At 38.8% G+C, this 22,688-nt stretch overlaps 1 protein-coding gene across 1 annotated transcript in view; it reads right to left on the bottom strand.

The window, feature by feature from the left end:
* RpL17 (ribosomal protein L17) overlaps window positions 1-10,784 on the bottom strand; it is a 75,376-nt gene extending 64,592 nt beyond the window's left edge. Inside the window, exons 1-2 of the mRNA XM_067137080.2 lie at window positions 10,730-10,784; window positions 10,420-10,510 (exon numbers count right to left, since the gene is read on the bottom strand). Of these exons, the coding sequence (XP_066993181.1) occupies window positions 10,420-10,500 (81 nt within the window). The 5' untranslated portion in view covers window positions 10,501-10,510; window positions 10,730-10,784. The remainder of the gene's footprint in view (window positions 1-10,419; window positions 10,511-10,729) is intronic.
* Between the last annotated feature and the right edge of the window lie 11,904 nt (window positions 10,785-22,688).

Here is a 22,688-nt window from a genome sequence, read left to right as displayed (position 1 = left end):
GGAAATTTGGAGAGATCATGACGCAAAATGGGAATACATTTATTTATTCTGGACAGTCTGGGGAGGATGCTGAACTGAGAAATGGAGCGGGTAAGTTGCTAAATAGGACATCCAAGAACAGTTTAATTGGAGTCCCATCTCAGACAGAATGATGACAGATTTCAAGGTAAAATTCGAATGTAACAATAGTAGTTTGTTATGCACCAACAGAAGTATCTGATGCCAACATGAAGGATCAATTTTATCAGTTGAATGAAACTATGAAGAATATCAATAAAAGAGATATTGCTATTACTATGGGTGATATGAATGCGAAGATTGGATCAAATAATGAGTGACTAGAGCATATGATAGGGAAACATATGAATTAGATGAAATGAATAATAATAATGGAGATAGATTTGTAAATGTGTGTGTCAGCCAGGAAATGGTGATTGGAGGGACAATCTTTCCTCACAAAAGGTGCCATAAGGTTACATGGGTATCGCCAGATCACAAAACAGAAAATCAGATCGACCCTGTAGCTATTAGCAAGAAATTTAGAAGATCATTGACAGATGTGAGGAATAGAAGAGGAGCTAGCTGATGTTGGTAGTGATCATCATCTAGTAGAAGCAGAGTTTAAATTGAAAATAAAGGCTGCATCAAAGAAGTTTGCAACAAGAAAAAAAGAGGTTCAACATACAAAGGTTAAACAGTGAAAAGAGGAGAAAAGAATTTAGTCTGGAGTTGAAAAATCAGTTTGAAGTCCTTTCAAATTTTGAAAGTTGAGTGTGGAAAGAACTTGGGGAAAATGTTAAGAACACTTATATACAAACATGTGAAAAAGTAATTGGTTATAGGAGCTATCAACAGAAAGACTGGATGTTTGAAGAAACATGGGACTTAATTGAAAAACAAAAAGAGACAAAAGCCATAAGAAACCAAAGCAGAACAAGACAGCAGTTGATGATGCTTGTTGTTTAAAGGGGCCTAACATCGAGGTCATCGGCCCCTAATGGTACGAAATGAAATAAAAGTACAAATTCATCCACTGACCAAAATAAAAAATGTCATGAAGAATGAATGGATGGACATGAACCCAACAAAAAACAAACAAAAACAATGGATCAGACTCAAAAAAAAAAGATCGTAAATAATAGTATTATTGACCAAGGGACCACTTATAAAGCACAATGATGCTTGATGTCTAAAGGGGTGCAAGATCCATGTCTAAGGCCCCACAGAATGGTACATGTCGCGAGTAAAGTAGAACCATGGTATTTGTCATGTTGGGGTACTAATCAAAAGTAGCAAAGACTCACGGTGTTCCACACAAGATGGTACTACTCAAGTATTTTACTTCAAACAGGGAACGCAGACCTTTGGCGTTTCTCACACAATGGCGCCACTCACAGCCAACGCAAACCGACGAGGCTCCTCACCTAGATGATCACGGGTGCCGGTATTCCTGTGTGTTCCTCACATAGTGGGCACCAATCACAGGCTACGCCCAGACCCGCAGTGTTGCTCACATGGGTACGACGCTCGGGTACTGGAAACCCCCAGGCCAGCCTTTTTACTGCTACGAATCACAAACCTATTTCGTACCTAATTTAGTGGTACTACTCACAAGTACAGGCAACTTATGGTGTTCCCCGCAGGATGGTACAAATCAAAAGTAGTTTCATGGTTCTAATTCAATCATCCCTTGGTCGCCCCTTTCGACAGGCAGGGGATACCGCGGGTGTGTTCTACATGTGCGTCCCCCACCCGCAGGGGGTAGTGTGTTTGGTCCGCGAGAGGTATTTTATTTCCCTCAAGTTCGCCGGCAAGCCGGTTAGGATCCCCCTATCCGCCACCTGGGAGTATCACCTCTGCCCCTGCTACGCCAGCAGAGTAGGTTCGTGGAGACAGAAGAAGTCAGAAGCCCAAAGGAAATATTCAGAAATTGACAAAATGGTTAAAAGGAGTGTGAGAAGCGATAAAAGATAGATTGACCAGCAGGCTCAAATTGCAGAGGAGGTTATGAGAGAGTAAACCAGTGAGGGATAAGCAAGGAAATATGCTATCACAAGAGGAACAATTGAGAAGATGGCAAGAGTATTTTTCAGAAATTTTAAACAATGATGATGGAAATGAGCAGGAAATGCAAGAAGTAAATGAAGGCTTAGATAGTGAAGACTCAAGAATAAAGCTAGATCCCCCAACAAGGCATGAAGTTAGGTTAGCATTGAAACAAAGAATGGTAAAGCAGCAAGTATAGATAATATAGATCCAGAAATACTAAAAGTGGATGAAGAGGCCACCATTAATTTGCTGCTACCATTACTGGGGAAAATATGGAAAGAAGAGAAAATTCCAGCCGATTGCAAAGAGGGCTTGATCATGAAACTCCCCAAAAAAAGGTGACACCACAATGTGTAAGAATTGGAGAGGAATAACACTACTGAGCATACCAAGTAAGATTCTCTCTAGAATAATTCTAAAGAGAGTAAAAGACTCAATTGAGCAGCGTCTTCAAAAAGAACAAGCTGGTTGTACATAATGCAGCTGCATTGATCTAATAAATATGCTAAAAATAATTCTAGAGCAAAGTAATGAATGGCAGGCCACACTGTACTTGATATTCATAGACTTCGAAAGAGCGTTTGATTCAGTAAATAGGACCCTAATGTGGAAGACCTTGGCGAAATATGGAGTACCGGATAAGATCTTGAATCTCATGAAGGCAATGTATGAAGGGTATAGATGTAAAGTAGCACACGAGGGAAAACTCTCAGATTATGTGAATATCACAAGTGGAGTTCGTCAGGGATGCGTTCTTTCACCAACGATCTTTTCAGATGTGCTGGATAATGTTATGAGAAATATGTTCGGTGGAAGGAAAAGAGGAATACAATGGGGAATGGGGGAAAGACTGGAAGATGTATAATTTGCAGATATTTGTCTTTTGTCTTCAAGAATTAGTGATATGAAACAAGTTAGGATTGCGGAAGGAAGCAGAGGCTGCAGGACTCAATATAAATGTTGTTTGTTTTTTTTTTTTTGCTATGGGCTTTACGTCGCACCGACACAGATAGGTCTTATGGCGACGATGGGATAGGAAAGGCCTAGGAGTTGGAAGGAAGCGGCCGTGGCCTTAATTAAGGTACAGCCCCAGCATTTGCCTGGTGTGAAAATGGGAAACCACGGAAAACCATTTTCAGGGCTGCCGATAGTGGGATTCGAACCTACTATCTCCCGGATGCAAGCTCACAGCCGCGCGCCTCTACGCGCACGGCCAACTCGCCCGGTATAAATGTTGTTAAGACCAAGGAAATGAGAGTAAATGCTAAAATTGATGAAAGATGTTTGTGGCAGGAGAAGAGATTGAAGAGGTTAAAAAAAACATTTACCTACTTGGGAAGTGTAGTGACAAGAGGGGTGGAAGAGGACGTGAGAGCCAGAATGAGGAAAGCAAATGGAGCCTTCATGCAGGTGTATACAGTATGGAAGAATAACATTTCAAGGAAAAGGAAAATAAAAATTTTCAATACAAATGTTAAATCAGTCCTTCTGTATGCTTGTGAAACTATCAATCTCTTGCAGACATTTATAAACCGTTGCTGACGGCGCATCATAAACATCAGATGGCCTGAAATTATTTCCAATGACGAGCTATGGAGAACAACAAACCAAGTCGCAGTGGAAATCAAGAGGTGGAAATTGAAATGGATAGGTCATACTTTGAGAAAGCCAGCGGGATCTATAGAAAGCACAGCATTGGAATGGAATCCGCAAGGTGGATGGAGGAGGGGTCATTCTAGGAAGACCTGGAAGAGGAGGCTTTGAAGCAGGGAAGACTTGGAAGGAAGTTAAAGCATTGGCAAGTCGACAACCACAATGGAGACGTTTCACGGATGCCCTACGTTCCAGTGGGAACGAGAGGAATTAAGTAAGTACTGATACGGTCTTCAGTTGACCCAAAACCGATAAATATCTAAAAACTTGGGAAAACAAACTAAATTACAGACACAGAACCCCTACAACTTTACTTATATAGATTTCTGTGTACGTCAACATAGACAGGTTCAAAATCTCTTGGCACATCCATATTAATGAGGGTTCAATCCACAGCCCCAGAAATAAGAGGCATGCCTGCTAACTAAAACAACTGACTACTTGACAAACATCATCAGGCCAGTACAAGAGATCAGGTAGGATATGCGTGTTAACAGCTCTCACAAAGTTTTTTATCGTTCTACAAACGGTAGCCTTAGAAACACCATGCATGTCACTAATGCAGTAATATTGTGCTCCTCATCCTAGTCAATCAATGCAATGTTATTTGCACTTGTGTTTGCACTTAGGGTGTTAAGAGCCAGAGTTCTGTTGGTAAGGTGCTGTAATACCCCCTCTATTTGATGCAACAGGAAAGTAAATTTTGCAAAATCTAGGCTAAAACATTCATTATAGTCATACATGTCTTGCAGGTGGTATAGTGTTCTATCCCTGAAATGATTTGGCCGTCTTACTACTACTTGCTCATCATCACTACCGTCACTAATGCCAGTAATTCCTTTGTTGCAAAGTGGACTTTTGGCAATTTACTTCCCTATAACATTCGCTGCGGTAATCAACTTTTGTAGACTTGGTAATTTACCCGTTACTCTTTCCAAGTGCTTCTTTAATAAATGGGCATTTACTAATACAAACACCTTTAGTTATGTACTGACTGTTCTAAGCATTGTTTGAAAACATAGCCACCAATACTGGGCCTACTGTATGTTTGTTATCCTTCACCCGTCCGCCATAATTCCTGTCAGCTGTCTGGCCAGTAGCTGGCTTTCGTCAGCAGCTATGAGTGCGCGGAACAATGTAAGTAAAGGCAGTGAAGAAATCATCAATCTTTTAATGACCGATTCTGTTTCAGACTGTTCAAGCACTTTGGACCATGAAATACAGTAAGTGCACAAAGTGATGATGTCCATAGTGATTGTTCGGAAGAAAGTGACAATGGTATAGTTTTACCTTTCGCAGCCCAGAGTTTATATTATAAGGAAGCGAAAATGCAAATCTTACTTGGAATTCCTTTTAGAGGAGAGGTGTTCATTGAGATGTCTAGGAACCCACCATCCCGCCCCGAGAAGTACATTTACTTTTATAACCTAATAAAGAGCAGCACCCGCCATCGGCCATAGCTGACGTAGCTTCTTGCACTCTCATTGGTCACTGCCATCAATGCTTATAAATACACTGCGTTACCAACCGCCCGCACGGCAAGAACCAGTCCAGACCAATCTTGTTTCCACACAAAACTAGGGGCCTAGGGCCGCTTCATGGCTTCTAACCATCCAGACCAACGGTCTTGTCCATGGCAAGAATCCTAACCGCCCAGACCAATCATCTTGTCCACAGCAAGAATCCCAACCATCCAGACCAATCGTCTTGTCCACGGCAAGAATCCTAACCGTCCAGATTAATCGTTTTCCGTCCTGACCAATAGTGTTTCCTTACAAAACTAGGGGCCTAGGGCCGCTTTGCTAAATTATTTCTACCATTTGTTTATAATTGTCTACTGTTGCGGCCACCAAATTGGGCGGGGTGAGGAAAATGTGCTGTCGTCAGATATGGGAACAGCGAAGCGACAGATGGTCGAGAGTCGCTTACCTCCGAGCATGGATTGGCAATGCTGATGGTACAGTGCTGTCTAGTTGAAGACCATCCGCTCCAGGCCACCTTACCAGAGTCATTCCGCCATGCAGCTGTTGAGTTTGCACCGTAAGTGCAGTTAAAGATGGATAGTACACGTGTTCAGCCTGGTGTTTCTTTGGGTCTATTATCTGAAGTAGACGAAGTATGAGAAACGAACAAGAAACTCCCCTGAAGCGTCGTCAGTTGGAAGGGCTTATTTAGTATTAAAAACTTCATTTTTTGTCCGTATTGACTCAAGATTTTACAATGCTTGGTAAAGCTAAAGGTTCCACCTATTCAATACATTACCATAATGGTCTGTTTAGAACATCACATATTTATTTAACTTATTGTAAAATACATCTTTAGGACCGGTTTCGGCAATCCACTGTGCCATCATCAGCCATTGAAAGTTTAATAGCAAGGAACATTCAAAAAAGTAAAAATATGCTATAGAATCAGTATAGAATGTATGCTTGGCATACTTTTAACAAGAAGTCCTATTCTACATGAAAAACATTAAAAATAGCTAGATAACATTGACCCATTGTACTATACAAATCGTATCCATGAAATTTCATTGTAATTTTTGTCCTAAATGAAGGATAATTCCTTTCACACAAATCAACTGTAAAGTCTGCGGTAAATTAATAAATACCATTATTACTCGAGAATGAGGAGAGAATTCAAGACCTCCTTTGACAAGCTCCTGAATGGAGAGGCATCAAACTAAATCAAAACAGAGAAGAATCTGGAAAAAGTGAAGAGCCCAGCAAAAATATGGAGTCACCAATTACATGGCTGGAGACAGAGAAGAGCCTTTAATAGTATGAAGAAAGGGAAAGCTGCAGGAATAAATGTGTTAAGTGTGGATATGTTGAGAGCAGGAGGAACCCCAGCAATCCAATGGCTATATAGACTCCTAAATGTAGTATGGCAGCAAAATGCCATCCCAGAAGACTGGGAGAAATGTATAATTGTACCTATATTCAAGAAAGGCAGCAGATGGAAATGTACCAACTACCGTGGCATCACTACTCTCTCGTGGACTAAAAATTCTGGGAAAAATCATAGAGGATAGATTACGAGAAATTATAGAACCACTTTTAGAAGAGGAACAATATGGCTAGGCCTGGAAGATCAACAACAGATCTTATATTTGCTGTCAGGATGCTAATGAAAAAACATTGTTCCTTGACATCTAAAAGACCTCACAAACAGTTATTTTGGTGTGGACACAATGTTGAAGTTTAACAAAAGTTTATTAACCTGTTGAGAACTGTTTCCAATAACATGGTTTATTAACTTTGTTTCATTAACAATATTAACTTTGGTGTGGACTAACCAATACTGAAGCGCAGTGATTTAGTAGAATTCATAGCCGTAATGTAGCAAAGTATTTATGTACGTATTTCTCTAGTAATAATGGTATTTATTAATTTACCACTAATTTTAATCTTAATCTGCATAAAAGCAATTATTGAATAGGTGGATTAGATTGCCTTTATTGTTTTTGAACCCCTAAACTCTTGTCAACTACTGGGTTTTTTTCGGTAGTCTTATAATAATAGCTTATGGGCCGAATTCATAGTCAGCACTTATACACAAGTGAAACCCTTAAGTAATAAGGGATCACTTATAATAAGTATTTACTTATGAGTTTACATTTCATAGTCAGCGCTTAAAAGATCACAATCATTGATACAGTAAGTATCACTGGAGATGTGGCAATGGTGTATATTATGCCCATGCTTCCTGGATCAAGCAGTTCTGGCTACCGAATAGTGGGATGATTATTGTGTTTTATTCATCGAAGGACATACATTTTTTTGGTTAAAAGATCGTCTGTATTGTATCTGGTTATCAGAATGGATAACAAAACAGCGAGCTGAGACGGCACCTGCAAGAACTTGTGTCTAAGTATTATACGCACACTTTATGTTGGTGCATTTACACCCTAGTGCTGAATCGGTCGACCTCGGCGATCTTCGAGATTCGTACTGGCAACCTTTGAAACACAAACTATGAATCGCTTAAGCATCGTTGTGCGACATCTGGCGTACAGTTTACGTACTAGTACTGTTGTTGTTTACACAACAAAGCCAAAGTATAGAATTCATGCTAGGAACAAGATTCGCATTGAGAAATGTTTTATAATGTTATATAATGTGTATGCGACATAGTTGTTGGCTTAAGATGATAACGGTTTAGAAACTTCGTATCGATAGATCATATTCTCGATTCAATTCAGATTTCATTTTCCTTCGGTTGGCAGCACTATCGATACCGGGACTCCTTACTCCTCACCACCATACACAAATGCACCAACATAAAGTGTGCGGACTATACATGCACATAATATAGAACAAGCAGACCAACGCAGTTTCACATCAGAATATGAATTACGTGGGAAAAACTTGTGGACAGTGCAAACTATAAAAGTGCCCACAGCCTAATTTTCTTCTTAATATGTTTATAGTTATCCAGGTACTCAAACTTATACACATATTCATCCAAATGTAGAATATCTAGCCTTATCAACCTTAAAATAAATGGTGGTAGTGCAACACGTTCATTTTTCTTATAACTCAGTATAACTTAGTTCTTAACTATTCCATAGGCCTACAGTCTTGATAACTCATCAACTTGTAACACGTTTCCAATTAACTAAGTGAAATGCTAGTAATGATGCTGGTGATAATAATAATAATAATAAAAATAACCTGAAATAATGTCATGATTGGAAAGACACACTACATTAGTAAAATAATAGAAGACATCTTGACATACGACATTGTGGTAGATGATGGAATAAAAACATTAACAAAATCAGGGACAAGGGGACCCCATCAGCCCAACAGTTTAATATAGCCACAGCGAACATCACCAATATCCTTCAAAATGCAATGGAGACAACTCTCCTGATGTACGCCGACGATATGGTCATAGCAGACCCCAACAAGGAGGAATTACAGAAGACATTAAAAGCCCTGGCAAAATGGGCACTGGTGAATGGTTTTGAGATAAACATGAAATCAGCACAGATGACATTCAGAAAAGGGGGAACAGCATCACCAAAGGACACACTGTTATTGAACGAAGAGATGGACGTGGTTAATAAATTTAAATACCTAGGCATTACCCTGCAGACAACAGGTCGATCATTCCATGTGGAAGAAAGGACAACGGCTATTAAAAACATGTGGACTCAAGAACCTTCATCGCTTATCGCTGAATACAGCTATGAAACTTTTCGACGCCACAATAACACTAATAATATCGCCACAATAACACCAATAACATATGGCATAGAACTAATATGGGAAAATCTAACGTACAAGAACCTCGAGAGAATTTGAAAGGTGAAAGCAAGATTTATAAAGCACTGCCTGCGAATAGGGAAGTATGCACCATCAAGACTTGCCTATGAATTAGAAAGAGAGACCTCTTTCATAGAGGACATCAGGTATAAGCTCAACCCGCCATCTACTGATGCTTACCAAGCACTTCTAGCTGCTAGACAAAGGAAACGAATGGACATCGACTTGGAATTTTACAGTACTGATGCAATGCAAGACAGATCATGGACAAACGCTAACAAAGAACAAAGACACACTATCACAACACTAGCAAATTAGGAAAGGATAATTTTAAAAATCTGACGTAATCATATTGTATATGCCCTTTCGGGTGCTTTTCCTATTAATAAAAATAACCTAAAATTAAAGGGTGGCATAAAATCTCAAAACAATATCTTCACTAATGGTGAGATAGAGAGTCCTCCAGAGGTTATGTTCACTCTCTCAAAGGAACAAGAATATTCATAACTCTCGCTTTACTAAAACGAAACCTCCTTTACATCGTTGGTCACATTACATTTCGACAGGATTTTCCATCTCTATGTGCACGGAAAGCATTCTGTGAATGAAATGCAACATTCAGCAAAATAATTATCCTCCATCTTGCTGCAACATAAGTGAGTCACTTAAGTGCATGTGGGAGGTCCACTTATAGCAATTAAGTGGGTAATATGAAATGAAACCTAGCTTATGAGGGGCACTTATGTATAAGTGCTGTCTATGAATTCGGCCCTATAATACCAGTCTTTTATGAAATAGACGGCAGTGTGGATTAGATAATATTAGGAGTTTTGGTTAGCAGTCCCCACAATGCTTTAATTCCACAGTTGACATTTTCAGACATTCTTTCTGTCACCACAGCACCACTCATTAAATAGTGTATACCACTAGATTATCAGTATATGCCAATAATAGTAATTTACCCCGTAAACAAAATCACAGCCCCAATTTGACACTGTCTAAATTAAACCAAGTTAAGCAAAGGATGAATCTTGAGGCAGAACAAGTCTGCAGTGGAAACAGCAGACTAGACTGGAGAACTGAAGCAGACACCAGTTTCAACACTAGTCTGGAATTAGAATTAAAATGTTATTCCGAGTAATTAATGCACCCCTTCAGCATCGAATTAATCTAGTATACCTAGTCTTACTTAATAAACCAAATTAACGGATTTGATGCCCATAAATTAGGTAAGCCAACCGGCAAGTATAACAATTAGAAAGCGATCTACATTAGGTTTCACCTGAAAACTCGAATCTCGAGCAGATATGAAAGACACGGAAGAAAAACCTTCATATTAACACATTGCAAATATTGAAGATAAATGACCTAATATACCAAAATATAGAGAACATAGTAAAGGAGCAAAAACTAAAAAACAAACCAAGGAACAAATCAAACAAACCTTGAAATGAACTCGTAGATTCGAACCCCTCGCCTTGCACGATTTCGTTGCATTATCAGGCTCGTGCGAATATCGCCCCATGATTCGGTCACTGCGAAATAATAAAAACACACGGTATGTCAAGAGAACCAAAATCCATCCATGCCACTACATTCACAGCCAACCTAGTATCATCGCTATTTCAGCATAAAATATTATAATATCTAAATCACTAACAATCTATAGTTATATATAATACCACACACCACTACAGAATATTTTATCGAAATAAGGATGATTAAAGCTTAAAAACGTTCACGTTACAACTTACATCTAACCTCTCAACAGAGCGATGTCTACCGGAAAGGACGTAATATCAGGGTTGCCACCTTCAGAAAATGTCCGTACTAAATTTTCCTCTAAAAAGGTACTAGATTATGGAAAAAGGTACTAAATCGTTTTCTTTCGTATATATACTGTAATGAAGTACGGTTCATAAAGGCAGTACAGAAAACAAAGTATGCCCATCAAAAATACCACTACTCATTTATTAAATAAGAAATGTGTAATTATCAGAACATACCGTACCGGTTTAGATATCGATGATGGGAAGCAGCAATGTTGCAGTTTCATTCACCACCATACTAAATCTTCCAGTTTCAAGCTGACTGCGAGTTGAGAGTCATTTATTTATGTTTAGAATATTAACACTATGAATTTTCTCACGCATTTCTGTTCAACATTCACACACACACTCACCCACACTCGCGAGCACATATTTTGTCTTCACACACTAGGCTAACCAAACGTTGGCTGTCTTTTAGAATATATTCACATGCATTTCACATTTTTCTCTTCTCTTAATCCTTCGATTAAACTGTTTTGAAACATGAAGAATTTGGGCAGACAAGTGTTTTAGTTTCTAGTTTGTTATACGGAGCCCATTCAACATACAGGATAGGGGTTCCTTTCTCAATTTGGTCTTATTAACAGTAAAAGCAGGGGGAAAAAATTCCGTTCTGTTGGAGCAGAAGTATGTGGTAAACAGCGCACTGCCTTCACAAAATTCGTCAAATTTGGAAAGATGCCGTCACCTACAGGATTTTTCATTTAGAACACATAGTTCCAAAATTTCATAAATTCTTCCTTTTCTTTCAGTGATTCTGTGGTCTTGTTTGTTAATAAGGAAACGATACTTTTCAGTGGTGACTCATTTAAGTGTCTCAGCCCGTCTGTCAAACAGACAAGTTCAATAGAAATATTCTTTAAATGTGTGTGATTTTACGGGTGATATTGAGCTTCTATGTTCGATAGAGGGCAAAGATTTTTAAGTTTCTGTGGACTTGGCTAACCGCCATTTCCTATCTAACTTCATAAACACTTTCTCTAATTATTATATTAGGGAAATATATACCGGTAGTTAATGGGATGAAACTGCAATCTCTTATGCAATTTTCTAGGATTTCTTAACATAGGATCACGAAAATCCAACGTCCTAAACATATGTTCGCAAAACTCAACATGAAAAGATGGGCGTTTGGCGTTGAAACTTCTTATCAATTTCATTCTTGTTCTTCTACTGCACTAGAAGAGTTTCTACTCTACCTCCGTAAAAGGTACTAGATTTACATAAAAAGAACTAACATACTGGAAATGTCCATTAAGTACTAGATCTAGTAATAAAGTAATAGAAGTGGCAACCCTGCGCAATATATTACAACACCAACACGGAACGCAACCGTATTTTGTTCCCTAAGTTCAAAAAAAAAACGACTAAAGGGCCCCATACACGCACTGGCTTCTGGAATACTTACCTGCACAGACTTGCCTCCGGAAGGTAAGTCGGAAGTATGCAGTTGCCCACACACGCTCAGGCTAAATTATTATTTACCGAGGAAGTTGAATACGACGCGCTCAGCTGTTTTCTGTTTGAGATTCGCATGGTTGAAAAATGTATATGGATTGAAATTAATTAGATAGTCGGTATGGAAGATGAGTTGATATTCGGACACAATATAGCGCTCTGCACGAAGAAGAAACGCAAAAAAAAAATTCAGTTACCATATTTGTAGGTTACCACATTTACATCTTCTGCCGCAACTCTGACATGGAGCTTTTGCCGCAAAGTCTCCGGCTGAATTCAAGCGGCGCCAGAATGTCAGAGACTAGCCTGCAGACTTATTTTCGGCAGACTTATCAGCCATACACACATAGACATGTCTGAAGAGACTGGTTTGCGCAGACTTAACTCCGACTAAGTCTGCGCGTGTATGGGGCCCTTAACATGCCACAACCTTACCAGATGTAAAGGGTATGAGATAAGATGTCCTAAGTGAGACGACTAGTGCAGCTTGGAATGATCCTCACTCAGATGCGCTAGTGTAACTCTATAGATATAAGCTTACTCTGAAGATGCGTTTCTAAATCGAAATTGATGTGACTTAATTCGGAATTTTTCATTTATATAAATTATTTAAAACAGTTCACTTATTATCGTGGTGTTTCTGGACTGTCCTTCTCTTTACTGACGGATGACTCTGTTAACACATTGAACAGTGGCATATTTGTAACCTGTTAACTGCTGTATACTGAGCATTTTAGACACACTTTGAGACTTTATAGTTTCAACACTTTTCTTGTTGTATTTGAAACTATAATTATCTGCCTCAGCACTGATTTCATTTATTTATTTTATTTTTTGCACCGGAATATGACAGGGGGCCAAAATATTTATGATGTTTTTTAAACTTCAATTCACGTTTGTAATATTTTTTCATATTTACTTTTAACATTTAACATTTTTATATTAGTACATTATTACTATGCTTATATGAGAGAAAAAAGGGTGTTATTTGTCAATATAATCTTTTCTTAGATTCCCAATTAATAAAATCTTGACTTCGTGTGATAACGTTCAAAACATTTAGGTAAACAGAGAGGCGTATCGCAGCTTTCACAATACCATCGCGTCTCTTTCCTAGATCGTTTTCCAGTCTCTTTTAGTGATGTTTCTGAGCACACTTTACACACACGTGCCTTACCTTATGTTCTGTTGATGGTATTTTCGTTGGAAAATGGCGAGCTGCGAGACGGTTGATAGAAGATGGTGGCAACGGCAGATAGTTCTGAATTCCTATTCTCCTTTCTCCGCAAATGCAGCTGAAAGAGCTTTCATGTAGTCATTCAGATGACAAATCTTATTATTGTCTCTCGATTTCAGTGAAGGAATTGACCAGTGTCACGGTCGAGAGATGAAAAAATAATTTCTTCCACCATTTCAAAGTGTTTCTACCAAATGGATAGTAAGATAGTAGCTGGTCGTTGTGGTCCACACAAAGTTTGTTTTTATTGCAATCCAAGACAACGTCTGGCTTCACTTTTTACGTTCTACCAAACCTAGATATTACCTTGACTGTCGAGGCCGAAACGCTATGTGCTGTCGATAACACGTACACATCACGCGGATCCTACCACTTTAAACAAAACAACTGATCACTTCTACGGAATGAAAATTCTCCTTTCTTCAGTGGGAAATTCATGAGATATTTTGGAAGCCCCCTTCTATTTTTCATTACGGTACCCACCGTAAGGATTTTTTCCTTCCACAGCTCACAAAACAACGCCGGGCTTGTGGAAAATCTGTCCATATAGAAGATATGACTTTGCCCTAATAGATTACCGAGAAGTTCACGAACCAATGTTGTGATTAAATTCCGGCCCTTCCCGAGTACAATTTTATGTGTACTACATAACCGGATTTGGCGTCAGAAACCATGTAAAATTTTATCCCGTATTCATGCCGTTTGTTTTTCATATACACGCGAAACGATGTTGTGCCTCGAAATGGACACAGGCCTTCATCAATTGCCAATTTACGTTCTGGGTAGAATGAAGTTCGGCATTTTGTAACTAAAATATCGTAACATAGGCATATTTTATGCAAATGGATCATGGCCAGGCTTATTTCTGGGTATAAATTATTGCTTACGTGCAGCATATTTACAATTTGCAAGAATTGATCCCTGCTCAGTAACTTCCTAGAGAAAGAGGTTTGAATTACGAGATGATTACTCCAGTAATCACTTAGTTTTGGCAATTTCACAATACACATATGAAGCACTATGGCGAAAAAATAATACAGTTCAAATAATTTCACTGTGGTCCACTTATTTCAAGTAGAACACGGCTTTGAATTTTGCAGCTCGCCGCATTTCCGCAATACTTACAGAGGCATATAAGGTAGATTCAGTTTTTACAGATTTTATTACGTCTGCACCGAAAAACACAGAAAAGCAATCGAACACAAAACTCCCACTTTTAATTAATGCATTGATGGGGTGAAAGTTCCTTTTGGGGATCATTGTAAGTACTTAGGTGTTAATATAAGGAAAGATCTTCAATGGGGTAATCACATAAATGGGATTATAAATAAAGGGTACAGATATCTGCACATGGTTATGAGGGTGTTTAGGGGTTGTAGTAAGGATGTAGATGAGAAAGCATATAAGTCTCTGGTAAGACCCCAACTAGTGTATGGTTCTAGTGTATGGGTGGGACCCTCACCAGGATTACTTGATCCAAGAACTGGGAAAAAACCCAAAGAAAAGGAGCTCGATTTGTTCTGGGTGATTTCCGACAAAAGAGTAGCGTTACAAAAATGTTTCAAAGTTTGGGATGGGAAGAAGTGAGAGAAAGAAGACGAGCTGCTCGACTAAGTAGTATGTTCCGGTCTGTCAGCGGAGAGATGGCGTGGAATGACATCAGTATACGAATAAGTTTGAGTGGCGTCTTTAAAGGTAGGAAAGATCACAATATGAAGATAAAGTTAGAATTCAAGAGGAAATATTGGGGCAAATACTCATTTATAGGAAGGGGAGTTAAGGATTGGAATAACTTACCAAGGGAGATGTTCAATAAATTTCCAATTTCTTTGAAATCATTTAAGAAAAGGCTAGGAAAACAACAGATAGGGAATCTGCCACCTGGGCGACTACCCTAAATGCAGATCAGTATTGATTGATTGATTGATTGATTGATTGATTGATTGATTGATTGATTGATTGATTGATTGATTGATTGATTGATTGATTGATTGATTGATTGATTGATTAGCGTTCACACATCCTTGAAAATCTGGAAGAGATTGCTTGCTATCTTCCTCCGACCAGTTGTAAGCAGGTGCGAACTGTCGCCTCGGAGGGCGAAATGGCCTGACGAACTGCTCAGTGAAATCCCGAACCTCATAATCATTATCTTCATTACCTGAAAAATAACAAGTACCGTATACCAAAATATATCGAAACCGTAAGTCGGAATGCAGTTACAAGCTAGCTGATAAACAGAATGTATGCTACTGGCGGATTTCTGTTTATATTTTGATATTGTCGTTATAATTGTGTATGTATCTTTACCTGAATAACTGACGGATCCTTCATCATCATCACTGTCATCCAGTTCGGATCCTGAATTACAGTTTATTAGGGTTTCTATAGCACTATCTCTGAGCGGGTCAACACAACGTGAAGCAATTGTAGCAAAGAGCTGGAAAGCAAAGCGCGCGGAATACATTCTCGCTACTCTTCAAAACAAGCATTCGTGTTCTATCCAGCGAACGTAAGTGCTCCCGTTTAGCAGCAGTATGCGTTACTGTAATGTTGTCATTCATGCTTACGGGAAGATACCTGGATGTATCTCCAGCAAGCGATTATTTATTAGTTAAGAAACCAAGCTCGACCGCCGATCGGGCACCGTATATGGCAGTAAATGACGGAGCCCGAGCAACGCTAGGGCATCGTGTTCAATGCATTAATCTATCGACGGAAAATTTAGGCACAAAGTTCCGTATTTGGAAACCAATACGTGAAAAATTCGTAAGAAAAATTTTACAGTTAGCGATGACCTATTGACATTTCTTCAGAAATTGGTTTGTCAGTAATTTAATCAGTAACACAAACGCTTATGTATCTAGTTGAACTACGCACAAATACAGTAGAGACAATACGCGACACTCTGCGAGATATCGAGGGAAAGCAATTATAGCTCTGTCTAGCAGAGTGGCCTGGAGTTAATGATTCTGTCATAAGAGCACGTGTACTTTTTTGAAGTTCTTGGCGATATTTATGGGTTTGCAGTAAGTTGATGTAAGTAAATAGTAACGTGTGTTATTCCTTTTTAACTCCTCTCAACATGAATGGAAAGATAAGTGCTGTGTTTGGCTACAATAACTATGAAATGCAGAAGGATTCGCGGTCTTTCTGTGTTTGCATACATATTCTTCAGGTGACACGAGATGTTTATAGTACTTCCTAAACTTCCGACCTGCGCGACCCATATTTTAACTGGCTTAAAATATAATAAGCTTATTTTATTGTCTATTGCAGCAGCTAACCTTCAATGCCGATGTGTTGTTGTAGGTGCGATCTGTGGGTTTTGGTTCAATTCAGGAAAATGGATGTGCATATGTGTGTGACTGCTTGTTCCAAGTTATTCCATTGGGAATGCCGCAATGCGTTGTCAGGCACTCAAGAAAATATGGGTGACTTAAAAAATGTACATATTTTGTTGAAACAAGATGATAATGCAAATTCGCTTTATCCTAATGTAATGGCAAGTATTGCTTATAGGGAAATGTTGAATGTTTTTGAGGCTAAATTTATATATTATCTTCCTGTTAGTAGGCTCCAAGTTAAAAGGAAAATTGTCCAGCTCCTAAATGTTAATTAATTGAATCATGTGTGTAAGGAATGTGCCGATATTTTTATTGATGAGTGTCTTAATGTGATGATACAATGTTTTTAAATGAGAAAAAAGACAAATATAGCCGTAAAAGTTCAGGAAGGAATGCTAGAGCTAAACAAGTAATGCATAAATGAAAGACCAAGCCCTTTCACAGCAGTCCGTTTCACATCTTGATTATATGTCTAATTTCAGTCTTTAAATAATAACCTGTTAAGTCATTCTTCATTCGTTTATCCAGAATTGCTTTACCAACTTTCAAGTTAATATTTTAACACTTTCTTTCTGGACGTAATTTATTTATCCATTTCCGTATATGCTTTTCCATTGATATTTGAATTCAGCGCGAATTTCTAGGACACGCCACTAGGAGCGCCCCTTGCCAATTGTCTCCCATTTTAACAAGGTTAAATCCTGAAGTGTATCGTATTTTCTCTACTGTATTTGCTACGCGTTCCAGTCTTGGTTGAGTAACCAGTGAGTGCGGATGTGCCGAGTGAGTGCTGAGGAATTGAGAAGACGTTGCAACAAAGTTCCGTGTGGGGATCACTGTAAGTACCTAGGTGTTAATATAAGGAAAAATCATCATTGGAGTAATCACATAAATATGATTGTAATTAAAGGGTACAGATCTCTGCACATGGTTATGAGGGTGTTTAAGGGTTGTAGCAATGATGTAAAGGAGAGGCCATATAAGTTTCTGGTAAGACCCGGACTAGAGGATGGTTACCGTTACTTGATTACTTGATTCAAGAACTGGAAAAATCCAAAGTCAAGCCGCTCGGTTTGTTCTGGGTGATTTCCGACAAAAGAGCAGCGTTACAAAAATGTTGCAAAATTTGGCTGGGAAGACTTTGGAGAAAGTAAACGAGCTGTTCGACTAAGTGGTATGTTCCAAGCTGTCAGCGGAGAGATGGAGTGGAATGACATCAGTGGACGAATAAGTTTTAGTGGTGTTTTTGAAAGTAGGAAGGATTACAATATGAAGACAAAACTGAAATTCAAGAGGACAAATAGGGGCAAATATTCGATTATAGGAAGAGGTATTTAAGTTTTTGTGTATTCCTGTGGCAATTGCATTACAACTTCCAAATCCTTCCATATCTTTTAATGCTCTAATTTGCTTTTATTCCGCTGATATGAACTGTCCACCTCACCGACTGGGTAGCTGGTTATCTGGGAGCAATACACTAGGTCCACTTTCTTTTCTCTAACACCTTCTTGTATCCATAAATAAAACAGTTCTTGCTTCTTCGTTCTTGATAACCATTAGCTCTCTACTCTGGCTATTTACAGGAAACTAATAAATGTATGCATTTGGGTATTTTTCCTCTTAATTCATGAACTGGACTACCATAATTTCGCGTCGGATTTGGGAATTTAAATCATTCTAATGGACATTTATAACCTAATTCCAGCTTCTGAATTCACACATTTACTTTACAGATTTTATTATATTTTATTAGGGAATTTTTTGGTTTCACATCTTCCAGTAAGTCTAAGATGAAATTCCTATCTCAATTTCATTAACATTTAATAAATGAATTTAGATTCCAATCAAATAATAATTCCAGATATATTTCCAAAAAAATTCCAATCCAACGATGCATAGTATCAATCAGGACAGAACATAAAAAATCTGTCCAATAGATAATGCAAAATTGGTCAGAATAAACCACAGTACAACAAATACACTGCGTTTACACACAACCACATGCATACAATGTACACGAGCTTTAGGCGAAAATTTAACACGTGGTCTCGATTCTTTACATTTAAATTCGTTTTTAAACCTACGGTAGTTTATGAAATTAGAAGGTTATATTTCCAAAATTATTCCACTACTGTCCCAAAGCTAACAGCTCACTGGTCAGAATAGCTTTGAGGATATCACTCAATTTACAAAGAAAATGTTCTCGTGGGTTGCAGCATCGATTATATTCAAAGATTAGTCTGAATAAAGTTCCTCGCACCAATATGTGATTAACCAAATTTAAAAAATATCACATTAGGTGATTAATATTACTGATTGGGTATGTATTCTATTATTATTATTATTATTATTATTATTATTATTATTATTATTATTATTATTATTATTATTATTATCACTCATTACTTCAACACAACGGACAAGTGATCACATATAATAAGTCTCCCCAATTTAACTATCACAATATCAATTAACTAATCAACACCATCACGGGTGAACCTGTATTGCACACACTAACTAGAATTAGATTGAATTTCTGCGCACATCTAGCTGTAAATGAGAACCCTAAATAACAAGCAGCGATCAGGTTTGAAACACACCTTTAATATCACGTAGGTATTATTATTATTATTATTATTATTATTATTATTATTATTATTATTATTATTATTATTAACATTTAACCTTAAGCTGAAAGAAATACTCTGAAGGATCACCTAACACTAGTACGATCACGTCAGAAACTCGAGTAAACATTTAAAAACACATTAAGTATGAAATATGCTGTGTTTAAGACAATATCAGAACCTCTTGACGTAGCGGACATTCAATTTTAACATGCGATTATTATTCCGAAGATAGAAATTAAACCTGAAGGAAACTGTCAATATACAAATTCACTAAAATTCAAAGAATAGTCCTACTTTTCACACATGACCATTTGACCAACACAATTAAAATTAATACATTTGAAAAGATATGCAAAATATCTTACCGGTAAGCTAATAGCGAATTCTACATAAAAGAAGGATTTCATATTAAACACTACTGAAAAGTGAAAAGAAATATAACAATGATAATTAAACTTGCTGCGATGAATCTGGAAATCGCCGGCTGACGATCAGATCATGTTGGATTCCCCTTAAAGTCGGGCTGCATCATGGTTGGTGTTAGTGGTGGAACATGCTGGCGACGAAACCTCGCGTTGGTAGTATTTGTTTATTTAAACATCAAACATTACAGTTCGATGAACAATTTTAACCAGAATACAAACACGCACACTGATATGTGGCCACTCTTACATGAGCGGATAATTAATCTCGCATGAGAGACTATTTTGTGACCCCTCACACGGGCGGATAATAAGACCACATGCGAGACGTCACCCATCTTAACAAACTAACACTACTGTGCGGCCCCGTACATGGACGGAAAGCCGGACCACATGTAAGCCCGCCCCTACCTCTCACTTAACTCTATAATATAACTTAACTTGTGACTCCTTACACGGGCTGAAAACCAATACCATGAGACATACAATTATCCTCATTGGAATCGGCAAAGGCCTCAGCTTTGTCATACGGTATGAATATAAGTTCTTGGCAGCCGTGAATTGCACGCCATTCGAGTCAGACTGCGGGTTGTATGCCTGAAAATGCCGTCTGACTCATGTTCCAAGTGGGAACGGCAGAATTCTTCCCATTATTTAACCTTGCGATCCAGCCATCTAATGCGGATTTAAATTGTTAGTTCGTGGTATTCAGCCCGATCAGCGGGGTCGCGGTACATTTACCAACTTTTTCTTTTTCTTTGCTAGTTGCTTTACGTCGCACCGACACAGATAGTCCTTATGGCGACGATGGGACAGGGAAGAGCTAGGAGTGGGAAGGAAGCGGCCGTGGCCTTAATTAAGGTACAGCCCCAGCATTTGCCTGCTGTGAAAATGGGAAACCACGGAAAACCATATTCACGGCTGCCGACAGTGGGGTTCGAACCTACTATCTCCCGAATACTGGATACTGGCCGCACTTAAGCGACTGCAGCTATCGAGCTCGGTACCAACTTTTCTGTATAAATTCTTGATATAGATCAAATCGTTAAGGGCATCTGGGGTGCTATTAACATCTCGATGGTCGGAAGTGGACTGAAACTTAGGCTTTTGATTTCGGGGGATCCGTTCAACTCCTCCATTCCCTACATCCCCGCGTGGCGATCGACTATAATCCCTATTGCCACCGACATGCCGTTAGTTCGAAGAAAAAGGAGAATACAGGGAGGATTCGGAGTTTGATAGTGCATTGATATCTGCTGACCACATGCTCAGCATACTACCAGGCGAAATGTGGTTATAAGGTACAATAGCGGTGTAATCGGATAATAAGCGTCAAGACAAAACCACATAGGGAGAAATAGAAAGATGCGTACATGTAAAACCTGACATTCTATAAATAGCACATGCAAAGATGTGTTCTGGAAAGGTACAGCTAATTTTGTTAGTTGAGACCAGACATCATGCACAAATCATTATCCCGTTTCTCGCCAGTCCAGTTATTCAGGGGAACAATTCTTCTGGGTATTGCTGTGACTAGCACGGGCCTTGCGGTGGTAAGCTCAAGGGCTTGCAGCACCGCAGGGTCACCTTGAGGACCCTCGTACTCAGTCTCCAATCCCAGAGAATGAGACAACGCCCGCCGAGCCTTGGACCCGCTTGAGGTTCGCGTGTTATGAATCCCGGCCTCCTTCTTCACCCGGGTCGTGGCCCTGCACACCGGGCAAATGCGATGAGTTGCCGGGTGGCCCACCGCGCAGATAGCGCACACAGGCGCCTCCCTAAGTCAGGCGCAGCACGTGTAGTGATGATCACCACCACAGCGGTTGCAACGCACGTGGAATCCACACCTATGCTAACAGTGGCCCCACTTCAAAGAGCGGAAACATAGCAGGAGCTGCTGAAGTGGACGTCTTGATCTCATTTCACTGCTGATTCCCATTGAGATCCTCTCCTGATTGGTTCCTCGTTCGACTACATTCCTGGAAGCAGTCCTGTGTTTTAGTGATTTGACATTCGATTCATTTTACTGAATCGATTCATTTGATTCCGTACACGTTACTGAATCATTACAGTGATCCGATTCACGGCACATTAGAGTCACCGCTCCTACTGCATCTGTGTACTATGTACTGGTAAGACAGCAGCAACAGCATTCAGTTCTCACTGCTGCCATCTGGTCTTCATACTATGAAATCCTTTCTTATGGGTCGTCTAGTTTTGAGGTTCAGGTTGCTCCTGCAGCCACATCTTCGTATCGAGTGTTGATGTTACAAGGCTTTTCCCCCCACAGTGACAACTTCATTAAATAAAAACATCTGTACACACAATAATCAATGATCTGCATTTTGAGCTCTCACCCAGGTGGGAGATTCCCTATCAATTGCTTGCCTAGTCGTTTCTTATATGATTTCAAAGAACTTGGAAATTTCATTGTATTCACGGTAAGTACAAAACAAGTACCGGTAAGTTCAAAAAGAAATGCAGGAAAAAATAGCTAGTTGTGCAGTACTATATTGTAATACTACAGTAAAAAAATCACGTAGTTGTTAATAATAATAATAATAATAATAATAATAATAATAATAATAATAATAATAATAATAATAATAATAATCACTCAAATTATAAACACTAACTTATGGTTTTCTACAGTTCACTGAAAGTCACAAATCTATTATATATGCAGTGATATTTACTGTCCACATATGATTGGAATATTGTGCAACGGTGTGACATACGAACTGAGAGAACTGAGCCGTACTTTCCAATACAAACCAGGTACTTTTGAGT

Source organism: Anabrus simplex, chromosome 1, assembly GCF_040414725.1.
Source record: "Anabrus simplex isolate iqAnaSimp1 chromosome 1, ASM4041472v1, whole genome shotgun sequence".
NCBI classification, from domain to species: Eukaryota; Metazoa; Arthropoda; class Insecta; order Orthoptera; family Tettigoniidae; genus Anabrus; species Anabrus simplex.
The sequence above is the reverse complement of the archived record's forward strand: the minus strand, read 5'-3'. Positions and strand labels throughout refer to the sequence as shown.